This window comes from Pelobates fuscus, chromosome 13 (genome assembly GCF_036172605.1).
Source record: "Pelobates fuscus isolate aPelFus1 chromosome 13, aPelFus1.pri, whole genome shotgun sequence".
Lineage (NCBI taxonomy): Eukaryota > Metazoa > Chordata > Amphibia > Anura > Pelobatidae > Pelobates > Pelobates fuscus.
In genome coordinates, this window is record NC_086329.1 from 54375749 (window position 1) to 54399487 (window position 23739).

A 23739-nucleotide genomic window follows, 5' to 3' on the forward strand; every position below is an offset into this window, starting at 1 on the left:
TCCTGCTTCTCATTACATAGGACTCCAATATAGGACAGTATATTCAGTAGAGACCAAAATACAGCAAGAAGATAAAAGTAATCACTTTATTTTTCTTAATTTTCCATGAGGAGGGATACATACGGAACCCTTTACCTACATTAGAATAGGTCTTACCGAAGAGCAACTCTATACCTACCGGGTAGATATTGCCATTAACAAGATAACATTTTTCTTGTTTTAGCACCAAGTAATCCCCCCGGAAAGGAACAATACGTGGCTCGGGACTGCACCCACTGACTTGTGACAAGCGATCCGAGAAAAGGCCAGCACATGTGACAACATACTTGCAGTACACATCTTCTCCCTGCAAGGGGCAGTAAGGGAGAAAGTAGTTTTTTTTTGCAGAGAAAAAGAAAACCAAAAACCATCACAGTTTTAGGATAATCGGGAGACATTCAGAGAGTGGGTTTGTGTTGGGTAGAATAAAGATCCCAGGAGATTGTGAAGCACTGGGCCAGTTTTATGTAAAGGGTAAAGGAATGCAAAAAAAGGGTAAAGGAATGCAAACTGTATTCACACACACACACTTTATCTATATTAATTTATATTGACAACTTGATCTCGACATGCATGCATACACATAACCATAAAAAAGTGGAATAAATGGTGCAAATTAAATGTAAAATGCAAGTGCAAAAAATGTTTTGACTCAAATGAATTCTCAGAGTGCAATTAATCCTTTTCAATAAATACACAAAGCAAAACTTGCAAAGGATTCACTGTTTTTTTTAATAAAGTGCCAAACGTCTGTTTTGATTTAAATCACTATAGTTTGGCAAAAATAATGTCTCCTTGGTTGTGGTTTTAATTTGCAATGATTGCTTAATTGCCAACCGTATTTTATTCGGGCTAATTTAATTTCACATTTGAGAAATCTCTGAGAAGCAGAGTGAAAAGCGTAATGCTATACATCGACTGACTTTGATCGTGAGAAAGACCTGAACTGGTCGAAAACGTTGGTCAGATGATATGTAGTATCTTTATTTAAATAATACAAATGCATTTGTTTTAAAAAGACCTGAGAGTGCATCTCTTACTCATCCATATATATTCTATAACGTGGGATCGCACCAAAGCATAAAGTACAACTACTTAACTGGAGGCAGGGTGAGCACCAAGCTAATTTATATTTATTATTATATTTTTTTTCCTGAGCAAGCCGTCTATAATTGGATGCCTACTCTCTACAGTCAACTAGAGATCCAATTATCGTGAGGATCCTAAAACCATCTACAGCTGTTTAATGAGAGTGGCACATATTCCACTCGGTCTTTGCACGTTCCCATTCGATAGAGATAGAGAAAACGTTTTCTCTGAATCACCCATTTTGGCCTTCAGACAACCACCAAATATACAACAAAAATGAATCAACAGAAAGTTACCACTGATGGGAAGAATAAAGAAAACGGGACCGGTCAATAAAAAAATAAAAAAAAAACACAACACACCTCGCTGCAAACTGTGCCAGCACATATGCACAGACAACACAGCCACATACAACAATAAAACCTACAGCAGTAAAGGTTCATACTCCTGCACATTCAGCAATGTGGTATACATGATTCAATACACCAAATGCCACCTAGGATGCTACATTGGGGAAACCACCCACCAATTAAATGGCAGAATGAATATGCACAGACACTCCATTAAACACCACAAAGAAGGATCGTACTGCACTCCTGTGGGACACCACTTTACCCAGCCTAGCCACTCAATTAAGGACCTAAAAATCAAAGTATGCGAATATAATATATACACACACACACACACGTATTGGTGCTTGTGTGTGGATGTATGTGTAGGTGTGCATGTACATATATTCAGGCATTTGGTTGTATTTATATGTACTTGTGTATACGTGTACATATACACTGCTTGTGTATAAGTGACTCTTGGATGGGAATTCATGCATTCTTAATATAATTAATGGGTTGTTTTACTCTCCCCTTCTAGCACCATCTTCTGCACAGTTTGCTTGTTTTTTTCCCTCTCTCCACCTCCTCTGATCTTCAAACAAAAAAAAAAAAATATATATATATATATATATATATATATATATATATATATATATAACCCTCTGCAACAATGGTGTCTATTTTCTAACAAACCTGTGTCTTATCTGCCCTCATGTCCCTTTAACCCTGTATCACAACTCAACTTTGAATTCTATGTGTAGTCTTGCTCAGAAATCCTTTAGACTTGAGAAAGGAAGGTTCTCCCGAAAGCTTGTCAGAAAAAAATATGTTAGTCCAATAAAAAAAAAAAAAAAAGATATTACAAGATATTATGTTAATAGAGCAACAACAAATTCCGTAGCGCTTTACAGTGGGTGGATGAACAAACATTTAGTTGTAACCAGACAAGTTGGACACACAGAAACAGAGGGGTTGAGGGCCCTGCTCAATGAGCTAACATGCTAGAGAGAGTGGGGTATAGTGACACAAAAGATAAGGATAGTATTAGACGAATGACAGTTGCAAGAGCAGTATCTGTCAGGAGCCATTAACAGTTTAATTGAAACGCTTTTATGAAGAAGTGGGGATTTGAAAGATTGAGCCCTATATCGTACAGGAAGTCAGTGTATAACAGAATGTTTTTTTTTTACATCTACATCACTGGACTAATACAGCTACAATCTCCACACACACACACACACACACATATATACATATATACATATACACACATAAAATCATACCAAAGTGGTTGTGGTGGGGGGAGACATTTTTTGCCTACCCAGAATCCCTTGCAGTAGTGTTAAAGTGAGATTTCTGTGGGAAAAGCAAGTCTTGTGGCTTGACTGGTGTGTGTATTTGTGTTTAGCAATGTTTTAAATAAATATATATATATATATTTTTTTTTTAATATGGCTTATATAGAAATGGTCTGCACGCAATATTGTATTATTTATTTTGAAGGAGATATACAAAACTGGTCTGAATATAACGGGATTTTAATTATTATGTTCCTTATTTTGCACACCATTTTGACACACACACACACACACACACAACCAAGAACTGTGAGAGAACTTTTTTTTTTGTTTTTAAACGGAAACACAAACAACCTTATATATCACATGGAAAAAATATAGATGTATTAAATCAAGTCTGTTTTATTTGTACCTTTGTGCTTCTGATTACTACTGGATAATCCATTCCTACAATAAATAAAAGTATAAATTAATTAATAAAATGATAAAAACAGTCAGACATCTGAGTGGAGAAAGGTTGGGATAAGACAAAACATAGTAAGAGCTGAGACAAATAGTGCTCTAGCAGAAGGAGTAGAAAATGTAATCTGAACATTTCACTGCTATCTAGTTCTATGGGAACAGAAAGCACATCCAACATCCCATAACTCATTGCTTGTACCACATGCTATTAATTGCATATTGCATCATTTGGTCACATGAAGGCTGTATGCACAATACATCTTTTCATCTACACATTTGTTGCAGAGTTTGCCATCACAATGTATAGATAGCAACTATAAAGTACCTGAAGTTGAAATTTACATCCACACAATCCAATTAATGAATGACACCAAGGTCAATACAATGAATCTGAACTAGCAATTAAAGGGACACTATATTCACCAGAACAACTACAGCTTAATGTATTTGTTCTGGTGTGTACAGCAAAAAAGCCTGAAGGGAATGATTATAAACACTGTCTTTTCAGAGAAAATTCTGTGTTTACATTACAGTCTAGGGATACCTTCAGTGGTGGCTACTCAGATGGCTGATAGAGGTGCTTCCTTGAGCAATGTGGCATAGTGTGCAACACTGCCATTCAGTGTCTCCATCCTCTGCATGCAGACACTGAAATTTCCTCAGAGATGCATTGCTTCAATGCATCGCTATAAAGAGATGCCGATTGGCCAGGGCTGTTTTGCTTGTGCTGGCTCTGCCCCTGATCTGCCTCCTGACAGTCTCAGACTCAGAAAGCATTGTGATTGGCTCAGATCATAACTTCTGATGTCAGCCAAACAGGCAGATCAGAGGCAGAGCCAGCTGCAGTAGACTGGAATAAAAGTATGATTGTGTTATATTTAAGGCAGCAAAGGAGGGGGCCGGGGGGCTAGATGGTGTTTTTAACACTATAGGGTCAGGAACACAAGTTTGTGTTCCTGAACCTATAGTGTTTCTTTAACCTTTGTTACATAGTTCTATAGACTGAAAAGGTAATACCAAGTTCTAACTCACATCAGTTGATCAAAAAAAAAAACAAAAAAAAACCCTCCCCCAGTTTTAAGAGCTTTCCAATTTTGGAACAAACTACAAACAAAATATATAAATCCGCCACCAGAGAATGGCAGTCAGATTTCTCCTTGGATCAAGAATCTCTAACCCACATAAACACAAAAAAACACAACTGCATTTATGGAACATTTGCAGAGACCACCATTTGCCAGCTGGATGGTAATAAGATATGGAGGGCAAGAACGGTGTAAGTGGTTCACTTTAAACTTACCATGTCCAGATCCTGCTGGTGCCTCCTTCACCATTTCTATATTAGAGACTTCAAAATCTGTCACGAGGCTACCACCAGAATCTCGGAAATCGTCCATGTATGCCTGTGACACTTGTTTGTAATTTACAATCCCCGTGTATGGAGAATCTAGAGCCATCACACCCTAAAACACACAGATAGTTAAAAATGAAAAAGAAAATTGCAGATTGGAGAGTAAGAAAAAAAAAAATTCCCACTCTGATATATACAGTAGTGAATACCCTGAAATTTGCAGTTAAATTTTGCAATCACCACCATTACCAGTTTAGTGGATAAACCCTTTGTTTCAACAGACAGTCACTTAACCAAGAATAGAGGAGAAATTAAAAAGGGAATTGTAGGGGGCGGGGCCTGTCAGCCAAGATGGCTGGACGTGCTCTCTGAAAGCTCCAGCACCAGCAGACGCAAAAAACACTAATATTGACCAAACTACAGAAGCCAGCAGCATAAGGTGCTTGGAATATGACACAGAACGATACCTGTCCTGCGCCGAACCGCATCACGCGGCCTAAACCGAAACGGAGCCTGAAGCATGGGGGAGGCGGCCGATCTCCCGGCACGGGACCCGCATGCAAACAGGAAACACACACTGCCCTGGTACCCCCCCTCTGGGCCGGCGGGGGTTATCCCAGTCCTCGCTGGGGACGATTACCCCCAAACAAGCCACAAAACCTGCAGCCAAGCAAAAGTGCCCAACCAAGATGGCGGCACAGATGTGGCCCACAACTGAGAGACGCCACATCAAACCACCCAAGCATACTTTAGAGTTCTTTGACCGACTCGGCGCAAGCCTCTGGACAGAACTCCATACCAAAGGCCAGACCTTTAAAATAGCGATGAAACAAGCAGCAGCATGGATCCGCCCTACAACACAGTGCCAATTATGCTGGCTCCCGCCCAAAGCCTCCAGAGCGACCTCCCGACGGAGGCGATACTGCAGACCCAGATGGTGGAAAACACCCCTTGGGCACCAATACTCGCTCTCACACACATCAATGGGAGACCGCCCAACTCACCCGACCCGCTTACCGTCCAGTGACACCCAAAACCTCTGTCCATCAGGCAGAACTCACCACCTCCCAAGCTCACGCTCATGAAGGTATGAACAACTGGAGCGGCGAACACCCCATGCGGGCCTCAGAAAAGACCCGGCGAGAAGAAACAAAAAAAAAAAAAAAAAAAAAAAATCGACACCCCTCACACTAGCCAGGAGGCTACCTGGACTCACTCACGAAGAGGCACACCAAAAGGACAAAGACCAAAGAACCTCACCTGCATACCGGGGAAAGTTATCTGTGCTGTAACACAAACTCTCAGTCTACTAACCTCTGCTGACCCCCTCTAATCACCTTTACACTTCACCGGGACACCTGTCGCTTATACCCACACGGATGTCATGCCTAACCCTGGACTGCTGAGGACTCTCTCCCGTGCAGATAAGCAAAGTTTACAAGGACTCTGTTATCAGTTTAAACCAGGGCTGTCCAACCTGCGGACCCCCAGATGTTGCTGAACTACAACTCCCATGATTCTTTCAATGAAACAGATAGCCAGGGAATCATGGGAGTTTAACTCACAGTTTCTTAAGATTGTGCTTAATATGGGAGTTGTAGTTGAGCAACATCTGGGGTGCCGCAGGTTGGACAGCCCTGGTTTAAGCTAGAACATGTGTTAATATGTCTAAGCCCTGGTTAACATTCCACAACGCTTCCCATCAAGCATTTAATCTAGAAAAAGCTTATATGTTATATATTTGCATTGAACTAACTCAGCTAAAATAACTAAACGAAATGCATATGCAATGTAGAAGCCAAACAAAACTTAATTTTGCCTATTAATCTTGTTTCAGGGCTAACAACTACTAATCAAGGTCTTTGTCGTATATCGTTTATCGTTCTATGCCTGCATCAATTTTTAACTCCTATGACTTCTCTTTAGATAAGCATGACTAGCCTGTTTCGTAATATACTTCGTATAATCATAAACGCTTATCTAACTTGCTAGCCTTATAGGTGTTCACGCTACTAGAAATGTATGTTCACAGCCTGCATTATAGCACACAGTTTAAGCACAGAGTGATGCCTGAATAGCCTATAAATCCCTTTCAATTAGACGGACGCATCACTGTTGGCTAGTAGTTTAACCTGCATAGTTACCTTAAAATATAAAAAGAGGCTGACCCAAGTGGGAGTTTACGCACTGAATATGTCTTGTGTACCATGCGTTGATATGCTCTAACCCCTGGTTTTGCATTCTGTACTGTCTTAATCTATGCCTCAATAAAAACAAAGATTGACAAAAAGGGAATTGTAAAATTTCAGCCAAAGTAGCCAACCCCAGAAATAGAGTTGGAGATTTTTTTTTCCTATTTGGTTTTAAATTTTCAATTTCCTTGTAGCATACCCACAATTTTCAGTTTAGAAAATTAACCCCATTATTTTCACAGGAAAATGATATAGAAAATCTTAACTTGATATTCTACAAAGATTTTAGGTGATGCTGCAAGTCGTTCACTACATGAGCATGAAGACAACTTTTCAATGTAATGGACCAGCTGATTGCAAGCACAGATGACAATGCCATGCCTCCAAAGCATTTTAATAGTAAATGGATCATATGAAAAATCACTATCTTAATGGTAACATATGGGTTGCTCATACATGTATTTTTAAAGTAATATTTTGCTTTTATTATTGTCATATGGAAAGTGCATGTTTATGCATCTCTAATCAGCTGAGAACCAAACTGCAGTGTTATCAAATTATAACAGCATGAGTTGCAAAAGGTGTTTTTTTTTTTTTTTTCCCCATCTTTATTGACAGACCCAAATTACATACATGGAATTAGCTTATTGACCTATTCTTCAATTTGAAATTATTTAAGTGAGCATTTCTTTATGGTTGTAAATAAATTAATTTAATAACACCTTTAAGAGACTATTGTCCCCACTGTAAGTGGGGTGAACATTGCACTTAGAAAAAGGGAACTGTGGTAATGGTCTGGGGTATGCTTGTTCCATCTATTGAAGATAATATAGAAAAGAGAACTAAATAAAATTAAAACCAATTACTCCCCCCCCATTTCCAGCGCCGAATATCCCTCAGCACTTCTGCTATTTCCTCCTCCAGGATGAATGTCCAATCCAAAGTTGCTCATAGAGGAGCAATGGGCATCCTAGGTGCATACTCAACGTTTGCCACGATGCTCTAAGGATTCTGCTATAGAGAGTCATTGAATACAATAATTCTCTATGGCAGACTGATGGCACTGCGCAAGATTCCATACTCTCAAACCCAGACGGCTGGAGGCGTGGCTTTAAGCTGTGCTTTGAAGCCCTCTAATTAGTTTACTACAGAGTTTTGGTGGGCAAGCAAGGGGTGGCAGGCCTGCAGGCACTATGACAACTTCATTAAAATTAAGTTGTAAAACATCCTAGAGGGTCCCTTTAATAATGTAATTCATCAAATTGGCCTATATCTGTGTAAAGATTCATGCTGGTGCAGACATACACACCCTGCAGTATGGTTCCTTCTCCTTAATCTCCTTAGGACCAATCACACGCAGCCCAGGTACATTGTTTAGCAAGCCTCTTTTGTACAGTTCTTGGAGTCTGGGGACTTCCTGGTTTTCCACAGCAACAATCAGCTGTCAAAAAAATTTAAATAAAATAAGTTTGTCAGTGACAGAAGTACAATTGCAGTATGGGTATAAGAAATATTCTGGTCTATGACTGATGTCAAATCAGCATAACCACACTCTCAACTTTCACACTAACAATGAATCAGAGGGTATACAGAAGCCAGCCACCTGGGGCAGCACATCTCCAACATGTGACTGACCACATTCATTCCCTAAACTCAAAGTTAGGGAGTCAAGGCTGCGGAAATTAAAGACACATGGTCACTCACCCAAAAGATAGAATCTTTATGAAATACTCATTTTGACTGTGTTGCAATTTCACTGAAATTCCAACCCAGTCAAGAGATCTAGAGAGACAAAGTAGGGACTACTTTGTGTATTTTTGTCCTCCACCTGGCTTTCTTAGACTCAGGTCAGAGTCCAAGTGGCAATCCTGTTCTTGCTGGATCCTCACTAGACCTCAATGCTGTATTCTCGCACATGTGAGGGGGTACACCAGTGACGTCGGCACCTGGTGCTGAAGCACCAGGAGCATACTAAAGAAGATGGCGGCCTCCATAGGGACAGCTTCAGGTAAGTCAACGTCACTTTAACTGCCCACCAGATCCCTAGTGGCAAATGTCACCGTTGGGGGTGTTTGCGAATTCGGGAAATTCCTCAGACTGTGACCGTTTCACTTTAAAAGCTATTTCTTTGAGAATCATTGTATAGAACATAGAATAAAATAATGCCACCGGGAAAGCTATGTTTAACTTGCCTCTATTTTCCAAGTACTTCCTGGGTACCAGAGTCAAACTTGTGAACTCTTGTGATAATAATTGTCTCAAAATAAAGAAAAAAAAATTCTGTAAAAATAGGTTTAATAACACAAACGTCTGGCAGCTTGGAGTAATCACCCGTTATTTTACAAGAGAATAAAACAGATCATCTGTCAACAAGAAACGTTGTCCTCAAAATCCAGCTACCAAATCATAACCAGGAACATAAAAGGGTTTTATTCCCTAAATTAGGAAAGATAGTACATTGGAAACAAAAAAAACAAAAACAAAAAACAAACTCAGGCTTGAAAAGTCCAGCTGTGACTATAGCAGATTTTGAGAATGTTTCCAAATCAGCTATTTAGGCTTTAAAGTACATGGGTTTATCCACTAAAGTGATATGTGGGGAATTCAAAGTGAATTTAAAATGTAAGACTAAAGTAGTCAACTGGAAACATTCTCAAATTCACCTATGCTACCAAAACGGCTATGCTGGCTTTACATTTGAATCTCACTTTGAATCCTGACAATTTTCCCTTTAGCAAATAACCCTGTTCGCTTTAAATTTACTACAATTACGGTTTGCATTATATGATCAAATCTAGTTAATATCTGCTTAAACAGAGACATTATTTTTCCAGTTATAGCTTTATCCTAAAGTTTTAACGCCATACGTTCTGCTGGAAGACTTCTCTCTGAAATTACCAATCCCCATAAATGTAATATTTCCACTCACTGTGGAGCTGCTTACAGTACCTTTCCACATTGCCGAAATGGAATTGCCTTGCGGTCACAGTAATTATAGAGGAGAGCAGCACCACGCACACACAGTCTGGCCTTCAGGGACCCGGGTGTATAGTATATGCCACTGTGAATAACACCACTGTTATGGCCACTCTGGTGGGAAGCTGTGTAATACACAATGACAAGCAAATCAAAATTCTGGCAAATACTACAGATGTTTTTGTGGGGCTTACCAACCTATAAGAAGTCATTCTCTATGCACCAGAACCTCCATAGCTCAATGTAGTGGTTTTAGTGCAAAGAGACTGTCTCTGCCGTCTCTCAAGTTTAAATACTGCCTTTTTTGTGAAAAGTATTGCACAGTATTTACATTTGTCCTGAAGAACACCTCAAGTAGCTGTCATTCCGAGAGTCATTATAGGTGCTTCCTATTGCAGCCCTGCAATCTTTGAAGGACCAATGCCAACCTGTGCACTGCACCAACTGCCATGCATGGACAGTTATCCACAATGATTCCCAACAAAGGCATGCTGGATTGACTAAGATCATAAGTAATCATGATCTCAGGAAGGGCAGCAGCTGAGGTGAGGGAAAGAAGGCAAATAAAAACATTACGCACATAAGATATCCACCTTCATTTTTAAAGCTGCCTAGATCACTCCCTCTACATTTGGATATTAAAGGGACACTATAGTCACCAAAACAACTACAGCTTATTGTATTTGTTCTGGTGAGTATAACCACTTCCTTCAGGCTTTTTGCAGTGAATAGTCTTTTCAGAGAAAATGCAGTGTTTACATTACAGCACAGGGATACCTCCAGTGGCTACTCGTCAGATGGCTGCAAGAGATGCTTCCTAGGGCAGTGCTGCACATTCAATGCCTCGACCCTCTACATGGAGACACTGAACATTCCTCAGAGATATGCATTGATTCTGTATATTGATATGAGGAGATGCTGATTGGCCAGGACTATGTTTGGCTTGTGCCGGCTCTGCCCCAGATATGCCTCCTTGACAATCTTATCCAATTCAATGCTTTTATATAGGAAAGCGATGTGATTAGCGGAGATCACCACTTCTGATGAAGTCAGCCAAGAAGGCAGATCAGGGGCAGAGCCAGCAGCAGACTGGAATAAAGGTAGGATTTGACTATATTTAGGGGGGGCAAAGGGTCAGGAATACATATTTTTGTTCTTCGCCTTATAGTGTTCCTTTATACAAAATGTACACTCCACAGAGTGTTACCAAATAAATGTTGTATTGTTGCACAAAAAAGTGACTGTGGGAAAAGTGTTATTATTGTAGCAAAATACAGTTCATAGTTCTATGACTTCATATTATTGTGCAATCAAATTCGCCTTACCGATTACTTTCTCTTTTTCTAAGATGGCAAATTTGAGGGATGGATGTCGCAGCACAAGTTGTCTCCCTGATGCAAGCCCCACAATGCCGGCACCAACAATCACCACATCATATGCACTAAAATGAAAAAAACTCTTTAAATCAAATCAAAATGTAAACTGGACAACAATTGCATATAAAAAACAACCAAACAAAACCAGTCTTTGAAAGATGCCAATATCAAAAGTACTTAAAAGGGAAACTCCAGTGAAGAGCATTATTTCTATAGAAATTGGCACTTCTATAAATTAAACATGTTACGCGCCCTAGTTGACAATCTGTCTTGTTACTTCCTGGTTGTATAGCTCACTGGAGCTAAACTCAAGACTCAGGCAATTGCTCAGACCACCTGCCTTGCATAGACTTCTCACTGAGCTGCATTGCAAAGTCTGTGTTTGGACAGCCACAGAAATTCAGGGCTGGAGAAAAAGGGAAGGGATTGCAAAGGCTGCAGACAAGAGATCTGTTACTTTTGCAGACGTTTTTTATTTTATTTGGGCAGTGGAGTGCCCCTTTAAAGTTACGCTTTGTGTAGAGCAGTAGCAAATACAAAGCAATAAAAGCCCATTGCCATTATAAGGCAGGAAAGCGTCATTCTTTCAACCCCACCAATCAGAGATGCAAATCATTTATTAGCTCTTTTCTTGATCTGTGAAGTGATATATCAAGATGCCTTGCATGGAAAGCAGTGCTACGTATGCCCACTCTGCATTGTTTAATGCTGTAAACAGCAAAGTTAGAGAATCTGTAGAATTTAACTATACCCCCCTGAAACAGGCTCACACACTAATTCTTACAATAAAAGCTATGAGAGACCAGGGATCGGCTGAATGATATCAGCCTATCCTGGTTTAAATTCATTTCAGCTCCATAGAAACAATACGGCAAAAGAGCAGCATTCAGAGGGTAGTATTTTTTGTTGTTGAATGCGTTATCCATATAAAATGATTATATGGAAATTATTCTGCTTGAGTTCCGCTGTAAAGTGGTTGGCATGAGTTATAATCTCATAATGATTCTACTAAAGACCAAAGGTCCGTTCTAAGGAGAGTTTTGAAAGCATGCCAAAGTGTGTACTTTGAACACTCCACTGCGAAAACAAAAACAAATCACTATTTAGTAGATACACCCCCAATGAAAACATGTATGCATTACTTTCTGCATTATTTTCTTTGAGGAATATCTAAAAACTGCAGATCTCCCATCTGCATTCTATGCCAGCCTTCCCCTTGTTACCAAGCATAGACAATTTTAGCCTGTGCTTGGAAATATACTATGAGCGGATTCTCATTGGAAGCCTGTGTGCTGGAACAGCAAGTGAGTAAGCGCATGCAATTGCGGTTTTCCTAAGCTTCTCAATGAGGGGGATGGCAGGCACACGTTAGGACATCGCTCTGTGGAGCCAATGAAAGTTGAAGAAAACCTTATTGCTGTCTACTTGACAGCCAGGTTGGTGTTTCTGCTCCCAATTTTAAAAGTGACAATTTCTGTTGAAATTAGACAGACAAATGTGACAGACTCCAGGCACACAAACGACTTCAGCAAGCTGTGTGCGCGTTAGCTAGTGGTGTTGAAGGAACATCACTAGCCACACATTGCAAGGGACATTTCATACTGGAGTTTGCCCCCATTTGCTCCTCAGCCCCAAACCTCACCGTAATGTGCATCACAGAGCTCCAGAGCCATAAAATGCAAAAGAGCTCGACTGTAATGTGCAGTATGCATGAGTATCACAGAGCTCCACGGTAATAAAAAACTTACAGCAATGTAAAGTGTGTGAGTGAAATCACAGAGCTCCTCACACAGTACCCAGCAGTGTGTGTGTGTGTGAGAGAATCACAGAGCTCCTCACACAGTACCCAGCAGTGTGTGTGTGTGTGTGAGAAAGAATCACAGAGCTCCTCACACAGTACCCAGCAGTGTGTGAGTGTATCACAGAGCTCCTCACACAGTACCCAGCAGTGTGTGAGTGTATCACAGAGTCCCATTATTTAGTATTATGTAGTAGTGTCCCATTATTTAGTATTATGTAGTAGTGTACCATTATTTAGTATTATGTAGTAGTGTGTGTCCCATTATTTAGTACTATGTAGTAGTGTCCCATTATTTAGTACTATGTAGTAGAGTCCCATTATTTAGTACTATGTAGTAGTGTCCCATTATTTAGTACTATGTAGTAGTGTCCCATTATTTAGTACTATGTAGTAGTGTCCCATTATTTAGTACTATGTAGTAGTGTCCCATTATTTAGTACTATGTAGTAGTGTCCCATTATTTAGTACTATGTAGTAGTGTCCCATTATTTAGTACTATGTAGTAGTGTCCCATTATTTAGTACTATTTAGTAGTGTCACATTATTTAGTACTATGTAGTAGTGTCCCATTATTTAGTACTATGTAGTAGTGTCACATTATTTAGTACTATGTAGTAGTGTCCCATTATTTAGTACTATGTAGTAGTGTCCCATTATTTAGCATTATGTAGTAGTGTCCCATTATTTAGCATTATGTAGTAGTGTCCCATTATTTAGCATTATGTAGTAGTGTCCCATTATTTAGCATTATGTAGTAGTGTCCCATTATTAAGCATTATGTAGTAGTGTCCCATTATTTAGCATTATGTAGTAGTGTCCCATTATTTAGCATTATGTAGTAGTGTCCCATTATTTAGCATTATGTAGTAGTGTCCCATTATTTAGTACTATGTAGTAGTGTCCCATTATTTAGTATTATGTAGTAGTGTCCCATTATTTAGTAGTGTCCCATTATTTAGTATTATGTAGTAGTGTCCCATTATTTAGTATTACCGTATGTAGTAGTGTCCCATTATTTAGTATTATGTAGTAGTGTCCCATTATTTAGTATTATGTAGTAGTGTCCCATTATTTAGTATTATGTAGTAGTGTCCCATTATTTAGTAGTGTCCCATTATTTAGTATTATGTAGTAGTGTCCCATTATTTAGTATTATCTAGTAGTGTCCCATTATTTAGTATTATGTAGTAGTGTCCCATTATTTAGTATTATGTAGTAGTGTCCCATTATTTAGTATTATGTAGTAGTGTCCCATTATTTAGTATTATGTAGTAGTGTCCCATTATTTAGTATTATGTAGTAGTGTCCCATTATGTAGTATTATGTAGTAGTGTCCCATTATGTAGTATTATGTAGTAGTGTCCCATTATGTAGTATTATGTAGTAGTGTCCCATTATTTAGTATTATGTAGTAGTGTCCCATTATTTAGTATTATGTAGTAGTGTCCCAATATTTAGTATTATGTAGTAGTGTCCCATTATTTAGTATTATGTAGTAGTGTCCCATTATGTAGTATTATGTAGTAGTGTCCCATTATTTAGTATTATGTAGTAGTGTCCCATTATTTAGTATTATGTAGTAGTGTCCCATTATGTAGTATTATGTAGTAGTGTCCCATTATGTAGTATTATGTAGTAGTGTCCCGTTATTTAGTATTATGTAGTAGTGTCCCATTATTTAGTATTATGTAGTAGTGTCCCATTATTTAGTATTATGTAGTATTATGTAGTAGTGTCCCATTATGTAGTATTATGTAGTAGTGTCCCATTATTTAGTATTATGTAGTAGTGTCCCATTATGTAGTATTATGTAGTAGTGTCCCATTATGTAGTATTATGTAGTAGTGTCCCATTATTTAGTATTATGTAGTAGTGTCCCATTATTTAGTATTATGTAGTAGTGTCCCATTATTTAGTATTATGTAGTAGTGTCCCATTATTTAGTATTATGTAGTAGTGTCCCATTATTTAGTACTATGTAGTAGTGTCCCATTATTTAGTATTATGTAGTAGTGTCCCATTATGTAGTATTATGTAGTAGTGTCCCATTATTTAGTATTATGTAGTAGTGTCCCATTATTTAGTATTATGTAGTAGTGTCCCATTATGTAGTATTATGTAGTAGTGTCCCATTATTTAGTATTATGTAGTAGTGTCCCATTATGTAGTATTATGTAGTAGTGTCCCATTATTTAGTATTATGTAGTAGTGTCCCATTATGTAGTATTATGTAGTAGTGTCCCATTATGTAGTATTATGTAGTAGTGTCCCATTATTTAGTATTATGTAGTAGTGTCCCATTATTTAGTATTATGTAGTAGTGTCCCATTATTTAGTACTATGTAGTAGTGTCCCATTATTTAGTACTATTTAGTAGTGTCACATTATTTAGTACTATGTAGTAGTGTCCCATTATTTAGTACTATGTAGTAGTGTCACATTATTTAGTACTATGTAGTAGTGTCCCATTATTTAGTACTATGTAGTAGTGTCCCATTATTTAGCATTATGTAGTAGTGTCCCATTATTTAGCATTATGTAGTAGTGTCCCATTATTTAGCATTATGTAGTAGTGTCCCATTATTTAGCATTATGTAGTAGTGTCCCATTATTTAGTACTATGTAGTAGTGTCCCATTATTTAGTATTATGTAGTAGTGTCCCATTATTTAGTAGTGTCCCATTATTTAGTATTATGTAGTAGTGTCCCATTATTTAGTATTATGTAGTAGTGTCCCATTATTTAGTATTATGTAGTAGTGTCCCATCATTTAGTATTATGTAGTAGTGTCCCATTATTTAGTATTATGTAGTAGTGTCCCATTATTTAGTATTATGTAGTAGTGTCCCATCATTTAGTATTATGTAGTAGTGTCCCATTATTTAGTATTATGTAGTAGTGTCCCATTATTTAGTATTTTGTAGTAGTGTCCCATTATTTAGTATTATGTAGTAGTGTCCCATTATTTAGTAGTGTCCCATTATTTAGTATTATGTAGTAGTGTCCCATTATTTAGTATTATCTAGTAGTGTCCCCTTATTTAGTATTATGTAGTAGTGTCCCATTATTTAGTATTATGTAGTAGTGTCCCATTATTTAGTATTATGTAGTAGTGTCCCATTATTTAGTATTATGTAGTAGTGTCCCATTATGTAGTATTATGTAGTAGTGTCCCATTATTTAGTACTATGTAGTAGTGTCCCATTATTTAGTATTATGTAGTAGTGTCCCATTATTTAGTATTATGTAGTAGTGTCCCAATATTTAGTATTATGTAGTAGTGTCCCAATATTTAGTATTATGTAGTAGTGTCCCATTATGTAGTATTATGTAGTAGTGTCCCATTATGTAGTATTATGTAGTAGTGTCCCATTATTTAGTATTATGTAGTAGTGTCCCATTATTTAGTATTATGTAGTAGTGTCCCATTATTTAGTATTATGTAGTAGTGTCCCATTATGTAGTATTATGTAGTAGTGTCCCATTATGTAGTATTATGTAGTAGTGTCCCATTATTTAGTATTATGTAGTAGTGTCCCATTATTTAGTATTATGTAGTAGTGTCCCATTATGTAGTATTATGTAGTAGTGTCACAGTATTTAGCATTATGTAGTAGTGTCACAGTATTTAGCATTATGTAGTAGTGTCCCATTATTTAGCATTATGTAGTAGTGTCCCATTATTTAGCATTATGTAGTAGTGTCCCATTATTTAGTATTATGTAGTAGTGTCCCATTATGTAGTATTATGTAGTAGTGTCCCATTATGTAGTATTATGTAGTAGTGTCCCATTATGTAGTATATGTAGTAGTGTCCCATTATGTAGTATTATGTAGTAGTGTCCCATTATTTAGTATTATGTAGTAGTGTCCCATTATTTAGTATTATGTAGTAGTGTCACATTATTTAGTATTATGTAGTAGTGTCCCATTATTTAGTATTATGTAGTAGTGTCCCATTATTTAGTATTATGTAGTAGTGTCCCATTATGTAGTATTATGTAGTAGTGTCCCATTATGTAGTATTATGTAGTAGTGTCCCATTATTTAGTATTATGTAGTAGTGTCCCATTATTTAGTACTATGTTGTAGTGTCCCATTATTTAGTATTATGTAGTAGTGTCCCATTATTTAGTATTATGTAGTAGTGTCCCATTATTTAGTATTATGTAGTAGTGTCACATTATTTAGTATTATGTAGTAGTGTCCCATTATTTAGTATTATGTAGTAGTGTCCCATTATGTAGTATTATGTAGTAGTGTCCCATTATTTAGTACTATGTAGTAGTGTCCCATTATTTAGTATTATGTAGTAGTGTCCCATTATTTAGTATTATGTAGTAGTGTCCCAATATTTAGTATTATGTAGTAGTGTCCCAATATTTAGTATTATGTAGTAGTGTCCCATTATGTAGTATTATGTAGTAGTGTCCCATTATGTAGTATTATGTAGTAGTGTCCCATTATTTAGTATTATGTAGTAGTGTCCCATTATTTAGTATTATGTAGTAGTGTCCCATTATTTAGTATTATGTAGTAGTGTCCCATTATGTAGTATTATGTAGTAGTGTCCCATTATGTAGTATTATGTAGTAGTGTCCCATTATTTAGTATTATGTAGTAGTGTCCCATTATTTAGTATTATGTAGTAGTGTCCCATTATGTAGTATTATGTAGTAGTGTCACAGTATTTAGCATTATGTAGTAGTGTCACAGTATTTAGCATTATGTAGTAGTGTCCCATTATTTAGCATTATGTAGTAGTGTCCCATTATTTAGCATTATGTAGTAGTGTCCCATTATTTAGTATTATGTAGTAGTGTCCCATTATGTAGTATTATGTAGTAGTGTCCCATTATGTAGTATTATGTAGTAGTGTCCCATTATGTAGTATATGTAGTAGTGTCCCATTATGTAGTATTATGTAGTAGTGTCCCATTATTTAGTATTATGTAGTAGTGTCCCATTATTTAGTATTATGTAGTAGTGTCCCATTATTTAGTACTATGTAGTAGTGTCCCATTATTTAGTATTATGTAGTAGTGTCCCATTATGTAGTATTATGTAGTAGTGTCCCATTATTTAGTATTATGTAGTAGTGTCCCATTATTTAGTATTATGTAGTAGTGTCCCATTATGTAGTATTATGTAGTAGTGTCCCATTATTTAGTATTATGTAGTAGTGTCCCATTATGTAGTATTATGTAGTAGTGTCCCATTATTTAGTATTATGTAGTAGTGTCCCATTATGTAGTATTATGTAGTAGTGTCCCATTATGTAGTATTATGTAGTAGTGTCCCATTATTTAGTATTATGTAGTAGTGTCCCATTATTTAGTATTATGTAGTAGTGTCCCATTATTTAGTACTATGTAGTAGTGTCCCATTATTTAGTACTATTTAGTAGTGTCACATTATTTAGTACTATGTAGTAGTGTCCCATTATTTAGTACTATGTAGTAGTGTCACATTATTTAGTACTATGTAGTAGTGTCCCATTATTTAGTACTATGTAGTAGTGTCCCATTATTTAGCATTATGTAGTAGTGTCCCATTATTTAGCATTATGTAGTAGTGTCCCATTATTTAGCATTATGTAGTAGTGTCCCATTATTTAGCATTATGTAGTAGTGTCCCATTATTTAGTACTATGTAGTAGTGTCCCATTATTTAGTATTATGTAGTAGTGTCCCATTATTTAGTAGTGTCCCATTATTTAGTATTATGTAGTAGTGTCCCATTATTTAGTATTATGTAGTAGTGTCCCATTATTTAGTATTATGTAGTAGTGTCCCATCATTTAGTATTATGTAGTAGTGTCCCATTATTTAGTATTATGTAGTAGTGTCCCATTATTTAGTATTATGTAGTAGTGTCCCATCATTTAGTATTATGTAGTAGTGTCCCATTATTTAGTATTATGTAGTAGTGTCCCATTATTTAGTATTTTGTAGTAGTGTCCCATTATTTAGTATTATGTAGTAGTGTCCCATTATTTAGTAGTGTCCCATTATTTAGTATTATGTAGTAGTGTCCCATTATTTAGTATTATCTAGTAGTGTCCCCTTATTTAGTATTATGTAGTAGTGTCCCATTATTTAGTATTATGTAGTAGTGTCCCATTATTTAGTATTATGTAGTAGTGTCCCATTATTTAGTATTATGTAGTAGTGTCCCATTATGTAGTATTATGTAGTAGTGTCCCATTATTTAGTACTATGTAGTAGTGTCCCATTATTTAGTATTATGTAGTAGTGTCCCATTATTTAGTATTATGTAGTAGTGTCCCAATATTTAGTATTATGTAGTAGTGTCCCAATATTTAGTATTATGTAGTAGTGTCCCATTATGTAGTATTATGTAGTAGTGTCCCATTATGTAGTATTATGTAGTAGTGTCCCATTATTTAGTATTATGTAGTAGTGTCCCATTATTTAGTATTATGTAGTAGTGTCCCATTATTTAGTATTATGTAGTAGTGTCCCATTATGTAGTATTATGTAGTAGTGTCCCATTATGTAGTATTATGTAGTAGTGTCCCATTATTTAGTATTATGTAGTAGTGTCCCATTATTTAGTATTATGTAGTAGTGTCCCATTATGTAGTATTATGTAGTAGTGTCACAGTATTTAGCATTATGTAGTAGTGTCACAGTATTTAGCATTATGTAGTAGTGTCCCATTATTTAGCATTATGTAGTAGTGTCCCATTATTTAGCATTATGTAGTAGTGTCCCATTATTTAGTATTATGTAGTAGTGTCCCATTATGTAGTATTATGTAGTAGTGTCCCATTATGTAGTATTATGTAGTAGTGTCCCATTATGTAGTATATGTAGTAGTGTCCCATTATGTAGTATTATGTAGTAGTGTCCCATTATTTAGTATTATGTAGTAGTGTCCCATTATTTAGTATTATGTAGTAGTGTCACATTATTTAGTATTATGTAGTAGTGTCCCATTATTTAGTATTATGTAGTAGTGTCCCATTATTTAGTATTATGTAGTAGTGTCCCATTATGTAGTATTATGTAGTAGTGTCCCATTATGTAGTATTATGTAGTAGTGTCCCATTATTTAGTATTATGTAGTAGTGTCCCATTATTTAGTACTATGTTGTAGTGTCCCATTATTTAGTATTATGTAGTAGTGTCCCATTATTTAGTATTATGTAGTAGTGTCCCATTATTTAGTATTATGTAGTAGTGTCACATTATTTAGTATTATGTAGTAGTGTCCCATTATTTAGTATTATGTAGTAGTGTCCCATTATGTAGTATTATGTAGTAGTGTCCCATTATTTAGTACTATGTAGTAGTGTCCCATTATTTAGTATTATGTAGTAGTGTCCCATTATTTAGTATTATGTAGTAGTGTCCCAATATTTAGTATTATGTAGTAGTGTCCCAATATTTAGTATTATGTAGTAGTGTCCCATTATGTAGTATTATGTAGTAGTGTCCCATTATGTAGTATTATGTAGTAGTGTCCCATTATTTAGTATTATGTAGTAGTGTCCCATTATTTAGTATTATGTAGTAGTGTCCCATTATTTAGTATTATGTAGTAGTGTCCCATTATGTAGTATTATGTAGTAGTGTCCCATTATGTAGTATTATGTAGTAGTGTCCCATTATTTAGTATTATGTAGTAGTGTCCCATTATTTAGTATTATGTAGTAGTGTCCCATTATGTAGTATTATGTAGTAGTGTCACAGTATTTAGCATTATGTAGTAGTGTCACAGTATTTAGCATTATGTAGTAGTGTCCCATTATTTAGCATTATGTAGTAGTGTCCCATTATTTAGCATTATGTAGTAGTGTCCCATTATTTAGTATTATGTAGTAGTGTCCCATTATGTAGTATTATGTAGTAGTGTCCCATTATGTAGTATTATGTAGTAGTGTCCCATTATGTAGTATATGTAGTAGTGTCCCATTATGTAGTATTATGTAGTAGTGTCCCATTATTTAGTATTATGTAGTAGTGTCCCATTATTTAGTATTATGTAGTAGTGTCACATTATTTAGTATTATGTAGTAGTGTCCCATTATTTAGTATTATGTAGTAGTGTCCCATTATTTAGTATTATGTAGTAGTGTCCCATTATGTAGTATTATGTAGTAGTGTCCCATTATGTAGTATTATGTAGTAGTGTCCCATTATTTAGTATTATGTAGTAGTGTCCCATTATTTAGTACTATGTTGTAGTGTCCCATTATTTAGTATTATGTAGTAGTGTCCCATTATTTAGTATTATGTAGTAGTGTCCCATTATTTAGTATTATGTAGTAGTGTCACATTATTTAGTATTATGTAGTAGTGTCACATTATTTAGTATTATGTAGTAGTGTCCCATTATTTAGTATTATGTAGTAGTGTCACATTATTTAGTATTATGTAGTAGTGTCACATTATTTAGCAGTATATGAGTGATTCCCAGCATTGCTCCTCCTCCTCCTCTCACTGTCCATGATCTCCTGCGGCCATGTTTAGTGCTGGCACTCTGCCCATGTTCCCAGTTTACCTGTGGCCCAGGCTCCTGTGCCGGCCGAGTGTCCCAGGCCCCAGTGACAGGGCTCGTGCCAGGCCTCGGTCCCACATCCCGCCCATCCCATACATCCCTCTGCTCTCTGGGGACACAGTGTCAAGAACTACTTCACATAGTCCATGTCAGCACCGCCCACCACACTAACCAGCATATCAAAGACAGGGCAGATTCCCACAGCCAATCAGAGCGTCGCATGAATTTCCGCTTCAGCTTATCAGAATGCCCTATCCAGCTCACATCAGCCAATCATAGCACCACGCATACCCCAACAGCCAATCAGAAAGCAGCCCTTAACCTCCCGCGAATCAGCTTTCGCCAATTTACGTTTCACCAATAGGAGATGAGCGTGCTCTAGCATGGCGGAAGAGGCAGAGATGCTAGACTCGCTGACCAACCAATCGGCTCTCCTTTGAAGGGTAGGTGGGCGTGTCTACACATCACGTGACTCGTGGCCCTCTGGATTACGGTGAGTGAGGGACAGTCGTAGCGTCTGACCCTGGGAGGAGGATCTGTTACTGACTACCACCAGCAGCCAGATTAATTCCATGGAGCAGAGCTGGAGTTATCAATCACTGGGATGATAACAGACAGACTGCTTCCTATAGCTCCCTCCAATGCCATCAGCAGGGCTTATTCACTAAAGTGGGAATTAAAGATAATTAACCCGGAAATGGGCAATATTACTGAAAATATATATAATTATCTATTGAAAGGGCAATAATGGCAACACACACACACACACACAGCTAAAGCTGTAACAGACATTATTAAATCATCACAACATGCCCAACACTTTGAAAAGGACACTTTAATTTTAGGAGTGTGAGTGGGAAAGTGACCCCAGAAGTTCTAAGAAATTGTAGGTAACGTATTAATAACAATGTATGTAACTAAAATGGAATTGAGAACAAGAACAAAGTATTACATTTACCCAAACTGATTTCAAAACACATTTATTGTAGTTTATTGGACACTATAGTCACCAGAACTATCACAGCTTAAAGGACCACTATAGGCACCCAGACCACTTCAGCTCAATGAAGTGGTCTGGGTGCCAGGTCCATCTAGGATTAACCCTTTCTGCTGTAAACATAGCAGTTTCAGAGAAACTGCTATGTTTACTTTAGGGTTAATCCAGCCTCTAGTGGCTGTCTCATTGACAGCCGCTAGAGGCGCTTCCGCGCTTCTCACTGTGATTTTCACAGTGAGAAGACGCCAGCGTCCATAGGAAAGCATTGAGAATGCTTTCCTATGAGACTGGCTAAATGATGGAAAGGAGGAGGAGAGTCCCCGGCGCTGGAAAAAAAAGGTAAGGGATTAATCCCTTCCTCCCCCTAGAGCCCGGCGGGAGGGGGACCAAAGGACCCTATAGAGCCAGGAAAACAAATATGTTTTCCTGGCACTATAGTGCTCATTTAATGTAGTGGTCTTGGTGTCTATAGTATGTCCCTGCAGTGTAAACACTGCCTTTACAGAGAGAAAAAAAACTGTTTATATTGCTGGCTAGTAACACCTGTAGTCACAGTCACTGAGACAGCCAGTAGAGGTGCTTACTAGTCTAGCGCAGCACTGTCATTCAGCGTCTCCACACTCTGCATGGAGGCGCTAAATGTTCCCCATAGAGCTGCATCGATTCAATGCATATCTACAAGCAGATACTATTTTACTAGGAAAGCATTAGATTGGCTGAGATCATCAAGATTGATTATCTCAGCCATGGAGGCGGGGTCATCCACAGTAAAGGGGGGGGGGGAGAGAGAGAGAGAGAAAGAAAAGGTGAGTAAAAACAATCCCAACAAAGAGGGGACGGGGGAACCTACTTGATTTATTCCAGCACTGTAATGTTCCTTTAAAGACACTGTGAGTATTCTAGTTGTACATTCAGACACACCAACATATGGAGCTACTAGAAAAGAGGGACATTGGGATAGAAATTAGGGATTTGAGCACAAAATAGGGACTTTTCCTCCAAAATAGGGACGCTTGGGAGGTATGGGTATATCCAATCTGTTTGTTTTTTCTTAAAGGTGCTGCAGTGATTGTGGTTCCAGAAGTGCTCAGTGCTCCCCCATTGTGAGCAGTCAAACCATTTGCTAATGGTTTGACCTCTTACCTGGTGTAATCCGGTCACAGTTTCATCCCTCTCCTATTCCAGTCCAGGGACCTGGCAGCTCCTGCTAGGTACTTCTGTTAGCACTCCTGAGCTAAGCCCTGCAATGCAAGGCCAACTCAGTGGCTGAGAACTTGTCAGCTGATTGCTCCCAGCCAAT

General features: G+C 37.4%; 2 protein-coding genes across 2 annotated transcripts in view; one reads left to right on the forward strand and one right to left on the reverse strand.

The window, feature by feature from the left end:
• L2HGDH (L-2-hydroxyglutarate dehydrogenase) overlaps nt 1–21573 on the reverse strand; it is a 36733-nt gene extending 15160 nt beyond the window's left edge. Inside the window, exons 1-7 of the mRNA XM_063439521.1 lie at nt 21446–21573; nt 11065–11180; nt 9713–9864; nt 8073–8204; nt 4521–4683; nt 3171–3205; nt 179–346 (exon numbers count right to left, since the gene is read on the reverse strand). Of these exons, the coding sequence (XP_063295591.1) occupies nt 179–346; nt 3171–3205; nt 4521–4683; nt 8073–8204; nt 9713–9864; nt 11065–11180; nt 21446–21540 (861 nt within the window). The 5' untranslated portion in view covers nt 21541–21573. The remainder of the gene's footprint in view (nt 1–178; nt 347–3170; nt 3206–4520; nt 4684–8072; nt 8205–9712; nt 9865–11064; nt 11181–21445) is intronic.
• A 288-nt stretch (nt 21574–21861) lies between these two features.
• The window catches only part of DMAC2L (distal membrane arm assembly component 2 like), a 28734-nt gene continuing 26856 nt past the window's right edge, over nt 21862–23739 (forward strand). The window contains exon 1 of the mRNA XM_063438986.1: nt 21862–21935. The gene's annotated coding sequence lies outside the window, so the exon portion shown is untranslated. The remainder of the gene's footprint in view (nt 21936–23739) is intronic.